This window comes from Eptatretus burgeri, chromosome 15 (genome assembly GCF_056783735.1).
Source record: "Eptatretus burgeri isolate ZD-2024b chromosome 15, Ebu_testis_v1, whole genome shotgun sequence".
Lineage (NCBI taxonomy): Eukaryota > Metazoa > Chordata > Myxini > Myxiniformes > Myxinidae > Eptatretus > Eptatretus burgeri.
The window spans coordinates 56,940,815-56,958,314 of record NC_140975.1 but is presented as its reverse complement, the minus strand read 5'-3'; the positions used below and the strand labels follow the sequence as shown (position 1 = coordinate 56,958,314).

General features: G+C 47.2%; 2 protein-coding genes across 5 annotated transcripts in view; both read right to left on the bottom strand.

Moving 5' to 3' along the window:
- Positions 1-12,699, bottom strand: part of LOC147012245 (uncharacterized) — a 230,076-nt gene extending 217,377 nt beyond the window's left edge. Inside the window, exons 1-2 of one of the 4 annotated variants that reach the window (XR_015051529.1) lie at positions 10,656-11,562; positions 10,457-10,521 (exon numbers count right to left, since the gene is read on the bottom strand). The gene's annotated coding sequence lies outside the window, so the exon portion shown is untranslated. Of the gene's footprint in view, positions 1-10,456; positions 10,522-10,655; positions 11,584-11,633 lie in introns of those variants that run through there. The other 3 variants (XM_085856138.1, XM_085856137.1, XM_085856136.1) reach the window with 3 other exon arrangements.
- Positions 12,700-15,265: 2,566 nt separating this feature from the next.
- LOC147012244 (mRNA decay activator protein ZFP36L1-like) overlaps positions 15,266-17,500 on the bottom strand; it is a 2,993-nt gene continuing 758 nt past the window's right edge. Inside the window, exon 2 of the mRNA XM_085856122.1 lies at positions 15,266-17,500. This exon is cut by the window's right edge and continues 142 nt beyond it. Within this exon, the coding sequence (XP_085712248.1) occupies positions 16,638-17,500 (863 nt within the window). The 3' untranslated portion in view covers positions 15,266-16,637.

Here is a 17,500-nt window from a genome sequence, read left to right as displayed (position 1 = left end):
ATAACTCAACCACATGACCTAGGGTCCTCCTGTCTAGAATGAGGTTACCAAATTAACCACGCGATTTAACCACCGGGGAACCACGCCTTCGGTACTCCTTGTCCGAACCGGATCACTCTACCAACTAAGGATCACCTTTCCGGATCGGATGCAGCCGAGCGGCACTGCCAAGGACGTACCGGCTAGAAGGAACGGATTGTTGGGAATAAAGACCTGGCTAAAACTAGATCCGAACCATGCTGGACCAATGGAGGAAAAGACAAAGGCGAGCTGGGAACATTTTCCAATTATTATTTATTTACAATAAGCGAGGAAAAGCATGTGGCACAACAAAAGGTTTATTGGGGATGTAATGCAGGGAAAGATGAGAAAGATGTAGGGTGCGACAATTATACAAACAACTTGTAAAAGCAGACAGTGCAGACTTGACGCGAGATTAATTAAAGCAATAACAATCACAACAATGAAGATCTTATACGGGCTTATCTTAAGGACAGGCACCAACACACTCAGACACACTCAGACAAAATAAACCCAATGAAAGGCAAAAGACTTTTGCAGCCAGGGAGGGAGGGAGTTGAGGTCACAGTTTTTGGTACCTGAGCGTTTTGGGGGAAGGGATGCTCCGTGGTGCAGCACCCAACAAAAGCTGTGCAGTTCGGTCCACAGCTGCACGTGTGGTAATCATGTCTGGCGGAGTCCAAAGAGGCGAGAGATGAGCAGTCGGCAGGACCAGGTAAGAGGTTTGGTTGGGGTCGTGTGGGCGAGGACCAGTGCAGTAGGCGGGCCGTCAAGGCGAGACGTAGTTAGAGCCAGGCAGCAGGAACACTTTCACAACAATTCTCTTCAACCTCTCCAACGACCCCAACTTCGACAACCAACTTCCCACAACTCGCAATTCTCTTCAACCTCCCCAACTTCTTCACAATTCCAACGACAATGACAACTTCTAACTCGGAGGTCCGTGCTTTATACAGCCTGGAGCTCGGGGAGGAGCCATGGCGAAGCCAACGTCATCGTCCGATCCGAGCATCCCGATTGGACCGGGCCTTCATGTCGTCCGCCTTTTTGGGCGGGGTTTCGGCCAGACGCCGGTCTGGCCCGCCCACGCCGCACGTGTCTGGGCCTGGGAATGTGGAAGCCGATGCGGCCTTCATAGCGAACTTCGGGATTCTGACTCATAAAATGAGACTCCGGATGCAGTGGGTAGTCGGTGGTACGCTATGGTAAGCGAGACGAGGGTGCGAGGCAATTCACCTCAGAAAATAAATGACGAAGAGTGGGAAGTGGAATGGAGGGGAAAATGATTTAATAAAATAAAAGGGGAAAAATGATTTATTAATCCTAACTATAGCCCATCGCAACACACTCCCTCGTCTTCCCACTAGACAAAAGGTAGGGACCTAACTACACCTATATTAATGGAATAACTGACTCAGGACAACTATATGTTGTGTGCATACGGTTCCGAGAACCGTGTGATAACAGCCTTCACTTTTCTGGTAAGGCTTTCCATGAGATGTTAGAACATTACTGCAGGGATTTGCTTCAATTCAGCCACAAGGACCATTCGTGAGGTCAGGCACTGATGTTGGGTGATTAGATCTGGCTCGCAACCGGTGTTCCAATTCATCCCAAAGGTGTTCAATGGGGTTGAGATCAGGGCTCTGTGCAGGCAAGTCAAGTTCTTCCACACCGATCTCAACAAACCATTTCTGTATGCACCTCGCTTTGTGCACTGGGGCATTGTCATGCTGAAACAGGAAAGAACCTTCTGCAAACTGTTGCCACAAAGTTGGAAGCACAGAATAGTCTGGAATGTCACTGTATGCTGTATTTTTAAGATTTCCCTTCACTGGAACTAAGGGGCCGAGCCTGAACCATGAAAAACAGCCCCAGAACATTATTCCTCCTCCATCAAACTTTACAGTTTGCACTATGCATTTGGGCAGGTTGCGTTCTCCCGGCATCTGCCAAACCCAGATTCGTCCGTCAGACTACCAGATGGTGGAGTGAGATTCATCACTCCAGAGAACGCGTTTCCACTGCTCCAAAGTCCAATGGCGGTGAGAATTACACCACTCCAGCCGACGCTTCGCATTGCAACGCTTAGTATTGCGCACGGTGATCTTGGGCTTGTGTCGGGCTACTCGGTCATGGAAACCCATTTCATGAAGCTCTCGCCGAACAGTGTTTGTGCTGACGTTGCTTCCAGAGGCAGTTTGGAATTCGGTAGTGAGTATTGCAACCGACGACAGACGATATTTCTACGCTACGTGCTTCAGCACTCGGCGGTCCCGTTCTGTGAGCTTGTGTGGCCTACCACTTCTCGGCTGAGCTGTTGTTGCTCCTAGACATTTCTACTTCACAATAACAGCACTTATTATTTACCAGGGCAGTTCTAATGCCTGGTGTTGGCGTAATGGTTTGGATGATGGGCTTGGGATCCTCGGATCAAATCCTCGAATCCCCCTCGGCTGTTGAAATAATACCAGGTGGGGTTGATTCTGCCTGTCATCCTTCTGAAGTCGGCAAAACGAGTGCTGGCTTGCTAGTATCCTCTGTCGGAGTGGCGATTGTACCCAATAGTCCAGGATTGTACCCAATAGCCAAGGAGACTGCTTAGGCAGCATCAACACTCCACACAGAGTATGGTCCCAATGGATGGATGGATGGGGCAGCTCTAGCAGGGCAGAAATTGAATGAACTGACTTGTTGGAGAGATGGCATCCGATGACGGTGCCGCTTTGAAAGTCACTGAGCTCTTCAGTATGGCCCCTTCCACTGCCAACGTTTGTCTATGGAGATTGCATACACCTGCCAGTAATGGGTGTGGCTGAAATAAGCAAATCCACTAATTAGAAGGGGTATCCGCATACGTGTGTGTGTGTATGTGTGTGTGTGTGTGTGTGTGTGTGTGTGTGTGTGTGTGTGTGTGTGTGTGTGTGTGTGTGTGTGTGTGTGTGTGTGTGTGTGTGTGTGTGTGTGTGTGTGTGTGTGTGTGTACTATTTAACATATCACTGGTCAAATTAATAGATGGAAATTATCAGCATACACTATGATTATTATAAATGAATGCAGGGGTGAATTGTGGCAATAAGCACTCATGAGACCCTGCCACGAACATTTCTACACGATTGCGCCTTCAGAGGGGGTGAGGGTCACTGATGGGTAGCATTCTTATCCTCAGGCGGCATTTCAAGACGTCCCAAAGTGGTTTAGATCTCGTTTGAAAAGGGTACTGGGCTGGATACTGTAGATATTTCAATGTCGTCGTTCCAAAATCAATTCCGAACAGACGTGGCAGTGTGGCAAGGTAGATTGCCATGCTGGTGATACACGTAAGGGTACATCCCCAGCGCGGCATTGCATCAAAGCCCATCAAGAGCAACGTTGTTCAAAGTGTCACAATAAAGCATCTTCGTAAAGCACGTGCTGTTTTGTATGGTGTGATGGTGAAATAGACGTTGGGAGGATTCGGTTAAAGCTTGGGCATGCTGCCCCAACATTTTCAGGAACATAGTGAACACATGATTACCAGCAAAATGAAATCTCGATGAAACTGCTGTTCCCCAACGCTATAGGTTCAACACCTAATGTCGTTTGTTGGTCTCGAGCAGGTATGTTGTTTGGTAGAGCAGTTAAAGACTGGTCTCTTTCTCTACTGACCTGTGTGGTTTCGATTCCCACGACTGCTCGCTCTCGCCAACCTGCACTTGGGCAAGCACGGATTGCACACCTTTCAGCACCAGATGAGAGCTGGAGATCTTCGTCCTGCCAGCGAACTGGATTGGGTCGGTTTATAAGATGTAACCTTTAAGGTTGGTCTCTATAGTTTCCACAAAGATCCAATGAGGAGAGAGAGAGAGAGAGAGAGAGAGAGAGAGAGAGAGAGAGAGAGAGAGAGAGAGAGAGAGAGAGAGAGAGAGAGAGAGAGAGAGAGAGAGAGAGAGAGAGAGAGAGAGAGAGAGAGAGAGAGAGAGAGAGAGAGAGAGAGAGAGAGAGAGAGAGAGAGAGAGAGAGAGAGAGAGAGAGAGAGAGAGAGAGAGAGAGAGAGAGAGAGAGAGAGAGAGAGAGAGAGAGAGAGAGAGAGAGAGAGAGAGAGAGAGAGAGAGAGAGAGAGAGAGAGAGAGAGAGAGAGAGAGAGAGAGAGAGAGAGAGAGAGAGAGAGAGAGAGAGAGAGAGAGAGAGAGAGAGAGAGAGAGAGAGAGAGAGAGAGAGAGAGAGAGAGAGAGAGAGAGAGAGAGAGAGAGAGAGAGAGAGAGAGAGAGAGAGAGAGAGAGAGAGAGAGAGAGAGAGAGAGAGAGAGAGAGAGAGAGAGAGAGAGAGAGAGAGAGAGAGAGAGAGAGAGAGAGAGAGAGAGAGAGAGAGAGAGAGAGAGAGAGAGAGAGAGAGAGAGAGAGAGAGAGAGAGAGAGAGAGAGAGAGAGAGAGAGAGAGAGAGAGAGAGAGAGAGAGAGAGAGAGAGAGAGAGAGAGAGAGAGAGAGAGAGACAGAGAGACAGAGAGAGAGAGAGAGAGAGAGAGAGAGAGAGAGAGAGAGAGAGAGAGAGATAGATATAGATAGATCATGGATCTATGGTCTGCCTACACAAGACCAAACCTCACTAACCATTGGCATCTGGAGGTGAAACGTGATGAGTCAAATCGACTGCACATGATGGGCGTACAAGGAGGAGGATGGCAGTTTATAACAAAGCTTTCATAACATTTGAGTAAACAGGCTGCGTATTTTTAGTGTATATTCATTAGTCACTATTAATAAACCATAAGCAGCAAAATATCATCTCATTAAATGCATTAATTCGTCACTAAGCCTTTTGGCTGCGACTCAGGAGCCCCGGTATGTTCACTCATTTGTTTAATGAGCCGGTACAGGTTCGAGGAACGGGGTGTTTCAATCATCATTTTGGGGTCTAATGCGTCAAGGTATGTCCATATTTATTGGTTGTTGTAGTTTTGTATTCAGCCTTTGGCTGGGGTTGCTGGTTGAATAATTTGCTGGAAGCATAGCTGTGCTGCTGATGCAGTGCCCTGTTACCAGTAAGTTGGTACTCATTTTGCCGGACTTGGAAGGATGACAGGCTAAGTCAACACCCCTGGTGTTGTTTCACCAGCATGACAGGGGCTCAAACACAAGACCCTAAGATCTCAAGCCAGCCACCTTAACCATTAAGCCAGCACCAACAAATGTACACCAAGCATGGTTTGTACTTTTATGGGACATGTGGTAGAATATGGGGCAACAGGACTCTGAGTTGTCTGGTCTGAATCTACAAAGATCCCAAAGTATACCTCAATATGGCTAGTCCATCGCTTGCCTGTACTCGGGTTGAATTCCTTTCACTGGCCAGAGATCCCAGAGATATGCATACTCACCTTTGAGCTATCTATCATGAGTTCGAATCCCGATCCGGATATCAACTGTCATCCTATTTCACACAAGCAAGGCGAACCATCAATGTGTGTGCCGTCCATCGGAAAGGTGTTCATTTGGATATCCCATTTGATATCCAAATGGGATATTGGTTGGTTGGTTGGTAGACGTTAAAGATCACAGGGTGTCTCTTTTTTAATACAAAGTCAAGGCTCGTGGAAGAGCTAGAACACACTCACATAACAGATCAGGATAAAACAGAGCAAAAGGACCAGCAGAAAGGCAAGAGGGAAATGTCAACAACAGGGATGATGGACAAAATAGACGGAGACGGACAAAGGATTACGGGTAAGAATGAGCGGTCGGGGAGGGCAATATGGATACAGAAGCAAACTCTCAGCAAGGAAAACTGTAAATTTGGAAGGAAGTGAGCTTGGGGGGAGGGGGTTGGTTTAAAGGGGATAAAAAGATCAAAGGTTTGGATGGGGGGGGGGAGGGGTGATTTGAGATGGGAAGAATGATGTGGAAGTTGGTTCCACAGGTGGGAGGAAAGAGCAACAAATGAGTGGAGGTGAGTGAGCAGTGATCCTGGATTTAGGTAGTTTCACCAGAAGGGAGTTGATGGTGGACCGTGTGAGCCCTGCAGAAACCTTTGGGGGACAAAGCACTGAAAGAGCAGAGGGTGCAAGACCAGAAAAGAAGCGGGAGAAGACAAAGCCCACCAAACTGTCTGCTATTACGAAGTGATGGGCCCACAGATTCAGCTTCATCGTGGGTGATTCCAATGATCTTGAAGGCCTTGGTTTCCATGGCGTCAAGCTGAGGAAGATGTGAGGCAAGGGCCACCAGCTCAGAGGGGAGAGCAGTACTCTAAGCTATGGATGAAGGCCTTGAAGGTGTAATAGAAGTTGAGGCACGCCAAGGGAGGACTTGGTACGACGGAGGATGCCTAGTCGGCAGCTGGCTTTGGAGGCCAACGTGAATACGTGGTTTGCCCAAGAAAGATAGCGGCTGATAGTGAGACCCAGGAGTTTGAATGATTGAACTTCCTCAAGAGGATTATTCAGAAAGTATATCCGAGGGCTTGCCAGACTTTAAACAAAGAGTCGGTGAATTATCACAAGCACCATAAACAAATTACAAATTCCTTCTCAATCACTTCCAGTCGAACGCCAGGCCTGGCAAGCTGGCTCATGAAAGACCTGGAACCCAAACAATAATAATAATAAAAAAACTTTCACCAGCTGACCCCACATTAAGGTAGGAATAATTATGGCTGTCAAATAATATTCGTACATCTGTAGACCGTGGTTAAACCCCCTGCGTGGAGACCGAATAGGACATGTCGGTCACATACATACATCTAATTCATGGCAGGTAGGAGTTAGAGAATCCCTAAAAAAAATAAGGAGCCCATATTACCTTGTTCTGCCCTATAATCACAATTAGAAGGGCCATATATTAAAAGCAGAGCTGAGTGGACTTTTCATCAGGAGATCAATCAAGCCAAGGTGATTGTGTGGAGCTGTATCTCATGTACGTCCATTTTGCTTCCAACTTCCTGCAACTCACTTTGCCCTATTCTTACCCACAATGTCTTACCTCCCTCTGCGCTCACCAATATGATCCATACTCCTCTCCTGCCAAAGTAACCTTTCGCCTTCACTCTCAAGGTCTTCACCTCCCCTCCACCAACCCCTTCCTTCCGGCTCTTTAATTCCCCCACCGCCCTCCTTGTAGCCCTCCTGTCTTTTCCAAAGACCCTCCCCCACGACCCTATTTCTCCACACTGATCCTCCAACCACGCATCCTCCCATCCAAATACCAATCCCCTCAAACTCTCACCGCCTTCTCTGGGAACCGAGCATGGCACAAAGGGCATCAAAGGAAAGGGTGCGCGAACGGAGCGTGATGGGAACACAATGCGAACAGCATCTTTCCTGTCGCGAATTAGCCTAATTGCTCGGCGCCAAACGCGCCCGTCAGGCCCGGCCTTTGTCATCCGAGGCCGCGTTCGAGGACGATTCCTTTTTTTGTCCACAATCGGTCGGTCCGCACAAGCCGTGCTCCAGAATGTTTAAAATGGGTGCCCATAGCACGATGCTGTGGTTATTCCCCCAGTATTTACCCCTGTTGCGTGGAGCGGCGTTGCGGGGCATTTTCCCGCCTTGATAAGGACCCACGTCGCTCTCTGGTTTTAATGCGCAGCAAGCCAGCCGATCTGTATCATGCCGCAGGGCGTGCGTTGGGGTGGTGGTGGAAGGGTGGGTAGGTGAAGAGGGTGGGAAAGGAGGAAGCGCCACGTGGTCGACAACAAGGCAGCCAGCACAACAACAAAGTGCATACGTTAGTGTCCTACTACTAGTAGCAGCAGTAACTACTTTAACAGACCCAATTATTCCCATTTTCTTGTCGATTTTGGCCTTTTGCACCAAGTCTAACACCAACTGGCTGGCCTGGCCTGACGTTCGTCTGCAGCTATTTTGTGCAGGAATATTTGCAATTCACTCAGCGTACTGGCGATAACTCGCGTACTCTTTGCAAAAGACACCTTGGAACAAGTCACGATGGGATTCCAGCAAGTATATAATGCTTGCAGACGGAACCACCAGGCTTAACATCTATCTGAGAGATGGTACACTGCGATGCAACGCCCTGTCTGAGAAACCCAATCTGACAGCTTACAGGCTGGTCGGAAATCAAACTGAGCAGATGACGTCCGCTGCTTCAATCCTCTTGGACTGGGTATGCACGTGAATATTTACTGTGCAAATACTACTACTACTACTACTACTACTACTACTACTACTACTACTACTACTAATAATAATAATAATAATAATAATAATAATAAGACGAGTTCCCTTCCAAGGAACTTCAATGCAAGCCATCATTCGGCTCATCAATTTCTACGAGGTGTGCTTCGGTGTCATACACTCACATAATATGACTGTTTGTCCATGCTCTATCCTATAAAAATGCTGAACGTCAAGCAAGGAAGCAGCACGGACCATTTTAAAAATCTTGGGCATGCCTTGGCTGGGGTAGGATTCGAACCGCCGACACCATCGGAGTAGGAGTCTCCGGATTTTAGGAGTGGGCTGCCTCAGCCGGGAAGGAGATTACACGTGACCTAGAGAGTATGGAATGAGACAAGACAAAGGAAAAGTGGAAGTGAAGTGGAGTTTAAATGGGAGACTAAATCATGGAATCGTAGAAGGGACTAAAATAAAGTGACACACTCCGTCGCACACAGATGGCGAGACGCTGAGTGGGGTGTGCAAGACGGATTTACAATGCAAAACAACAACGCATCTTATCTGTGTTGGTACAACACGAAGACACGTGAACGACGATGGCCCCCTAGTTGTTGGGTTAATTCGCACACGTGATCACACACGTGATCCCGCTGGAGCGTTGTCCGTGATTTAATGTCACACCGAGCTCAGCACGCATTCCTGCACCTTCTCCGTCCCCATGTGTGGACAAATTGAACACCGATTATGTAACACGACGCAATGCTACGAACAAAGGGCGAGAACCCGAGAAGGTGTAGCCACCTATGCAGAACCCAAGTCACGTATTGTTGCAGCCATTTCCACGAGGTGCAGCCGAGGTACGTGACAAAAGACGTTGGAATAAAAGCATCGTTGGCAAACCGGCGCTTCCCAGTGATCACGCGGCGCTGGCGGGTGAGGAGCCTATAGGAGGCAGCGTGGGACGAGGAGGGCGTGGCGTGGCAAGGTGTGGTGCGGTGCGGTGGGCGGAGCCAGCTTTATCTTCCTGGGGCTTTTTTTGCCCTGCACGAGTTCGAGTTCACACAGTGTGCACTGTTTATGTAAATGGCCGCCATTATTTAGAGAGTTGTCGAACACATGAATCACAAATTTAACAGCTTCCCCGGCAATACCAAAAGTCACGGGACGGGTTGAAATGCCTTGATGCGGTCACGCCATTTTGTCCGGCCAGTGCTCGCTTTTCAACCCATTGGCAAGTCACGTGACTCATTTGCATTGAGGAAAGCTTCATCTTTGCAAAGGTATTCTTGCTGCCTCGAACAACAGCCGGTTTTACCATTTTGTGGCCTTTACCTTGTTGTTGGGATGCGTTTTATTTATTTATTCACGAAGCTGAAGTGAACTCTTACACATACCCTTATCAAGCAGTCGTAACTTCCAAAGCAAAGGTGAAACGGAGAATTCAGAAAGCGCAACATGTGAGCTTGAGCGATTCCTACCAGCAGGGTAAGTGAGAAAGTTGAGGAGTTTATTACGTACGCAAAAATATGGTGGAATAGCCCCCTTTCCTGCCCTCCCCATCCCCCTCTCCTTCCTTAAAAATAGATGGCCCCTATATAACGTGTCATGGGACAAACCATAAACAGAATCAATTCAAAAGGTAACTCGAAGAGCACCAGGTAGAGCGCAAACCTCCACCTGGCTGAACAGTTCACCTTTTGTATCCTACTCGGAGACCGGATCCGGATCTTCACCCAAATCGAATCAACTTGTCCTTGCCACACAGCCAACATGTCCACCAGATTTGTCCATAACTTTTTGAGATATCTTTCTCACAGACAAACAGACAGACGGGGGGGGGGGGACACAACCTCCAACCACCTTAGGTGGCAGAGGTAATAAAACAACAGCAATTCAGAGAGGAGAGGGTGATGATGAAGGTAGAGCATGAGGGAGTGGACCGCCATTATTGCAGTAAATCAATCTCTCCCTCGCTTCTTTTCTCTCTCTCCTCAATCTCCCTCCTCTCTTCCCTCTCTGCTCTCTCTTTCTCCTCTCTCTCTGCTCTGGGTACACCACGTGCTCCAATCTCAAGGGTACTGTAATATTAAAATCATTTTTTTTTCCACTTGATCACGTGGTATTCGTGCACGGACACACTCTGTCAGGGTGCCTTTGTTTAGTAAAAATGGTTTCAAAAGAATCAAACGTTAAACAAAGCTGAGGACGTGGTCAAACAAAGCTTGTCAAACTGTTGGTGTGCACCTCGACCCCAAGGCCATGGTCATGGGGTCATGGAGTCATGGAGTCATGGTCATATCAAAATACACACAGCTGATTACCTCCAGGGCGAGATCCACTGTCAGCATCATGCAGCCCTCACCGTTTGGGGGTCACTCACCTCTACCTGCACACACCAGGTGAGAAATCAAGAGAATCTGAGAACCCGATTCCGTGGTTGTACCGTGCGTGTTCATTGAATGTGCGCATCTTTAATTACTCCAAAATCCGTGTTAGCCACTCGCACCTCGCCGCCATTACCTTGCGTCGCAAGGTCAGAATCGCACACCTGGTGATTACAACACTTGAGGTTCGTGTTACAGTCGTTTATCCTGGCACTTGGAATAGCCGGCTGAAGCCTCCCCGCGTTATCCCGTCCATAACATTCCATTATCAGGTTGCGTGGGAACGAACATTTGACAAGGCACGCACGCTCCAACACGTGCGGAACGGATTGCAGAAGTGAAGCAAAACCTCCGGAGTGCAGCAGGTGTGGAGGATCAATACAAGCTCAGGTACATAATCTCTCATCTCAATCGGTTCCCTCGTTTCGGTGACCTTGGAGGTTACCATGGGGATCCCTGGTCGGGTTCAATCGTGTAAGACTGTAAGCGAAACGGTAAACATCTTCTTCTTCTTCTTAGTCCATATTCTTCTTCTTCTTCTTAGTACATATTCTTCTTCTTCTTCTTAGTACATATTCTTCTTCTTCTTCCTACTCCATATTCTTCTTCTTCTTAGTCCAGATTCTTCTTATTATTACTCCATCTTCTTCTTCTTCTGCTTCCCCCATCTTCTTCCTCCAACACCAATATCCTACCTTTCTTTTCGCCGGGAGAAGCTTGGCCCCAATTTTCACGAACCGGCTGGCCAGGCCTGACGTTCAACAAGTGAGGAATTTGTAATCTGCTCAGGGTGCCGGCGACAGCTCGCCTCCTCTTCATGAAGGTCACCGTTGGATATTTAACGTACACCAACGAATGCTGGCAGACAAGACCTCCGTTTAACGTCCATCCGAGGGACGGGTACACACACATTGATGAATCACCCAAGCGGTAAACATGAACACCGGTTGTTTCATGCTGTCGTCACGGTGAATAAAGAGAGGGCTGCAGGTTTATCAGGAGAGAAATAGAATGTGACTTTATACCTTTCCACATTTCTGTAAATAAATATGTCCCCCCCCCTACCCCACCCCCACTTCCCAGACTAATTGTCAAACTTCCCGCGGGTTATAACCTTGAAAAGGAAATCCTCGTCCACAATGTCAGCCTTTTGCCTTGAGATGTCATGTGATCTTCAGCTGAACAAGATGTCCGCAGAGGGTTTGAATTGTATTTCTTCATGTACAAGTTCCCACGACGAGCACACGAACAGCATCATTAGTGGTCACAACAATGGCAACATGCTCCTTTGCGATTCCATGTGTCCATCGACTCGGCATACACACCACGTGACCCGAGCACGTCGACCTCTCGTTGCTGCCAACAAACGACGCACGATGGAGGAATGCTGTTACCCAAATGTCGTTTAGCGTTTATTCCCTCCCACTTAGTTCGTGCCCTTGATCGCCCCGTCTTCAGTTCACAGGTACACGCACAGGTAGGACGATTCATCGATGTGTGTCGTTCAACAGGGCATCCCGTCTTCCAGCATTCGTTAAAGATCCCACGGTGTCCTTCACCAAGAGTCGGTAAGCTATCGCCGGCATCCTGAACAAATTGTAAATCCCTGCTCTAATTACCGCTGCGAAGGCAACGGCAAACCACCAAGTGCAATCGTTGCCCGGAGGCCGCTTTGGCAGCACTGAGTCAGCTTTCATTAAGAACACCAGAATTAGATTTTTTTTTTAGAAAAAAACGATCGTATCTGAGCTTCGTGTAAACACAATGCCACCATTGTGTGGTACAAGGTTTTGGGAAGGAAGACAAGTATAATCAGGTCGTTGTTGCACTCTGCAGACTCAAATCGTTATATTGAGTGAATATTTCCTGTTATTCAGAACATTCTTCAGTCGTTCTGATATTGGCGCAGTGCAAAGCACTGGATGGATGCAGTGACAGCCCCTTTTGATAAAAGTTTACATTAAAATTGTCTCTTCCTGAATTTATTGCCAGGAAAATGAACGCTGCGGACTGGACAGTCGACCTGCTGTTCTCTTCTAAGACGTGATAAATATGCAGCCTCCAGGGCAAGGAGAGATCTCCACGAGCAGGGCATGACCCCTGGACCACTCAACCAAAAAGGGACAGTGTGAAACGGTTGTGAAAATGTTTAAGATCAGAGAAAAAGCACTTTTATGGTTACAAACAAATATACATCCAACTGGTACTGGACACCAAAAGTTACAGACATGTGTATATATATATATATATATATATATATATATATATATATATATATATATATATATATATATATATATATATATACATATATATATACATATATATATACATATATATATACATATATATACATATATATATATATATATATATATATATATATATATATATATATATATATATATATATATATATATATACATACACACACACACACACATATACACATACACAGTACATCCAACTTATACTGTACACCAAAAATTGTTACAACCATATAGACAGTACACACAACACACTATATACCAAAAAGGTGTTACAAACACATATACAGTACATCCAACTTGTACTGCACACCAAAAATTGTTCCAAACGCATGTAGTATCCCAGAAAAGACTGGACCATTGAGATTTGAGGAAAACATGATAAATGCAAACAATAGATTTTAATTAGTGTTTCCCATTGTTGCTCGTTTCTCTCCATGCAGAGAGAGATGATGAAATCATGACCACAATTGGAATCCAAAGCAGAGCGGTTTGAAAAGACTCTCCTCGTATCAGTGTGTGGTTGTTCAGCACCGTTTCTGGCAGTAATGAATCAGCAGCAGCGACAAACACAACTTGTATTAGTTACATAATAATTAGTCGTGATGGTGGTGGATACAGCTCACCATTTGCACCCGGTGAGCCTCAGGCCAAAAGTGTGCCTCTGAGAGGGCAGTTCAACAAGTCCTTGGACTTCTGAACTCCGAAAAGAGTTGGCTCATGGAACTCGGCCAAGAACCTTCAAACAACCGAAGAAATGAAGGATTTCATGGCTGAAAAAGTTCAGTCCATGTGTCTAAAAAAATGCAAAAAAAGTTATCCAAGACAAAGGTGGACGCAGTGAATGCAGGTAAAAGTTTTCAGCTCACTTTGATAGTTTACAGATGAACGGCAAACCCTGCATTCGTCGTGTCTTTTGTTCTTTATTGCAATCCTTTAAAATGTGAATGAGTTTAATATCTTAATAAATACATTTTTCAGTCTTATATGTGGCAGGGTGACCCCACAAGAAGGTCGGAATGAGTAGTTGCAGGGGACGTTGAATGAGTAGGAGGGTAGTAGCTATCTCCATGTGAGACCTCCACGAATGCAAAACAAGGTGTATATTTACACGTTGTAGTTAAATTTCATCCGACATCAATAACTTGTGCGTGGGTTTGGCGAGAAAGAAAATCTGGAAAGCGAGTGGAAGAACAAAAGGGAATGGAAAATAAAAATCAGAACAAAGTTTAGATGTATTTTTAAACCGAGGACAGAGCCCAGATAAAAAGAAAAAGAGGAAGATAAAACAAAAGGCAGACAAGTTAGCTCATCAGATGGTGCACAAAGTATGGAGTTGAAACTTTTTAAAGACACTGGTACCATGCACTCACTGTTCTCTTAACCTTTCCATCAATCTCAATGACTGTGTACGAGAGGTTGGGGGGGGAGATGGAGACTTGTGAGCCAATTCAAGCACAACCAGTCAAGTCCAATCATTTTATACAGCAACGGAGGGTGTCAAAGGCTGCAATGGAAGAAAAAAAAAAAAGAAAGAAAGAAGGAAACGTTTTAGACACATTGTTACAGCGTTGAGAGCAACAGCACAGCTGCAGCGCGTGGGTGTTTGATGGGAGGGGTAGGGGTTGGTGGGGAGCGAGACCACGCTCGAGACGCCCTATATGGTCACCCTGCCGTGCTTGGCATGCACGTAGCCTCGTGTTTTCCAAGCAAATAACCATTATTTAAACGAGCGCTCAAGTCCCCCCCCCCCCCCGAGATGCAGGCGTCAGCAGAAGCATGGTGTTTGCCTTTCCCTGATGGGACTAAAGTCCGTTCTTTTCGCGATGGCTTTAAAAGTTGGGTCAAAAGCAACATGGATGCCGTGGTGGCTAAGCGGTCTTCATCGCAATTCCAGCCGTTTCATACCAAAGCGAGGAGCACACAAGCTGGAGAAGGGTAAGAAGGGGGTGGGGTGTGGGTGGAGAGTGGATACCGTGAAACCCTTGTGGCTGGGGTGGGTGTTGCGCAGTGCTGGTCACGCAGGACGTTTCAAGGACAAATACGAAAAGATCGGAACAAAGAAATGGTTGGACCTCCTGCAGCGACAAGCTGCACCGGCTCTCACTTATCGAGACGAAAACCCCAGTGCAACGCAGAAAGGGAGGGAGGGAGGGAAGGGTAAAGTGCACCCAACTCCCCTCCATCCCCCTCGCCCCCCCAAAACGCTGAAATGAACTTCGTGCGGAAAGAAATACCAACAGTGGAGGCGAGAGGGTTACAAAACGAAAACAGCTGCACTCGAATGGGTCCAGCTCGAGGATGCGGGGAGGGGGGGGGGGTGGAAAAAAAAAAAATAAAAAACTCAACTCCACCCCCCATTCCCCTCCCACGTCAGCAGGCGGGGTTATTGCTTCCTTTAGGAGCTCAAGTTAAAATGAACCCACCACAACAGATCAGAACAAACAAAATTGAAACAACTTTTTCTTGGAGAAAAAAAAAAAATAAAAAAAAAAAACTTTATTGGAAACAACTCCGATAAATAGAACTTGTACAACTGTAGTGAAATATGAAAACAAACTGCGAAACGAGCTCCAACAATTCACAAGCCCGGTTTGCATAGAATAATTTAAAAGGCTTTTACATTGCTTACGTCTGGCGCCAAAGATCTAGTCCAGTGGTGGCCGCACTCACGTTTTGGAATGTACCGAAACGAGAAAAAAAAAAAATAATAATAAAATAATCCATCCTCAATTAAAAACAAACAAAAACTCGCTCAACATATTAGTGAAAGAGCTGCTAGCAAACATGGCAAAAAATAATATAATGAAAATTAAACAAAACGAGAAAGATTTGGCTTGCCGTGATGGCCCCGACCCATTTCGCAACGTCGCACACCAAGAGAGTGGGGAGGGATGGTTCAGGCACTTCGGATATTTCGTAAACAAAGTTGTCACAATCTTTAAACTTCTCCATTAATACGGAGGGAATTAAAACGATGCTTGGCTCCCTGTCTGTTCAAATGGGAAGCTTGTTGGGAGGGGAAAAAAATAAAAATAAAATAAAAAAAATAATAAAGAGGGTGGGGAGGAGGGAGAGGGTGGGGGGCACTGGTGGCAATCATAACTTAACATAGAAGAATAAACATCTGTAGGTTCAATACCCGATAAATACGAGAAGAAGAAAAAACAAATTAGCAAACTGAATACAGGATAAATAAATAAGTTATTGTAAATACGAATTACAAACATGTTTCACAAGCAAAACAAGGAGGAAAAAAAAATAAAATAAAATAAAAATAATGAATCATCCATAAATCAAGAGTTTAAACAATGCTTTTGTGGGACGGTTTAGTCCGCGCGATTACAATCGAGTGCACTTTAACTGGCGACCCTTAAAAAAAAAAACAACAACAACAATACAACAAACCCCCACAAAGTTGTAACAAATTTCACACGTTAAGGCTTTAGGGACTGAAGACCCTCCTGGGCTCTCATCTCCGGGCTATGCAAGGCACAAGAGGGCGCTTTGTTCGATCGAACGATGGCACAGAACGCAGCTTACATTCAACGCGTTGGCAAAAACACACACGGATGCACTTTTAAAAACTTATAATAATAATAATAATAACAATAATAATAATAACGCCGAGAAGCACCGGGCCACGTCAGCGCTTACAAACTTTGAAACGATGGGTGAAAAGGAACAATGACGACGACGGGGGAGGGGGGCGACAAAGAGTCCCCGTGATGGAATTCCGATCTTCACGATGTTTATAGAACAATTATTATAATAACGATAGTAAAATGAGAAGCGAACAACCCAGGAGTTTGCAAAATACACGTGGGGGGAGGGGGGGACGTCGCCGCGGTCTAGTCGTCCGACGTGGACAGCTGGCTAAAGATGGGGAGGCGTCGCGCGCTCGGGTCCATGACCGGGGACTCGCAGTCGCTGGAGCTGCCCGAGGCGAGGTCCACGTCAGAGGTCGACGGGCTCGGGCTGCGGCGCACGTGGTGCATTTTCAAGGGTCCAAAAAGCATTTCTTGGCTCGAGAAGGTAAACGCGTTGTTGGCAAGGGACGCCGGGGAAGGCGCCATGAGGGTCGGCTCATCGGAGAAGAAGCCCGGCGGGGGAGACACCGAGGCGGGCCGCTCGAGCAGAGGTGGAGAGTCGAGCGCCGGAGCACCCAGACGACCCATGGAGGCCGGGAAGCCCGCGAAGCTGACGCTGTGACCGAGGCGCGGCCGAGGAGGCGCCGGGGCCGGCGAGCGTTTCTCGTCGGCATTGTGGATGAAGTGACAGCGAGGTCCGTACGGGCAGAAGCCGATAGTGTGGAACGTGCGGCACAGCTCGGTCTTGTACTTGGGGTGGCGCACGAGGCCTCGCAGCTCGTGCATGCCGTGCGCGAACTGACACTTGTCGCCGTACTTGCACGCGCCGTTCTCCTGGAACGGGCGGCACAGCTCGGTCTTGTAGCGACTCGAGTTGGCGGCTTGTCCGCCGGGGACCGACGACTTGACGGCCGAGCCGCCGCCACCCCCGATCGACATGAAGCGCTCGCAGGTCTCGCTGTACGAGCGGTCGCGGAAACACCGATGGTCTCCCCGGGTGGAGCTGGGAGCCTGGGGTGGTTGTTGTTGTTGTTGTTGCTGCTGCTGTTGCGGTGTCGAGCTCACAGAGGACGGAAAGGTGAGTGCGAGGGAGCTCAAGGCGCTGGCCTGAGCCGCAATGGCGG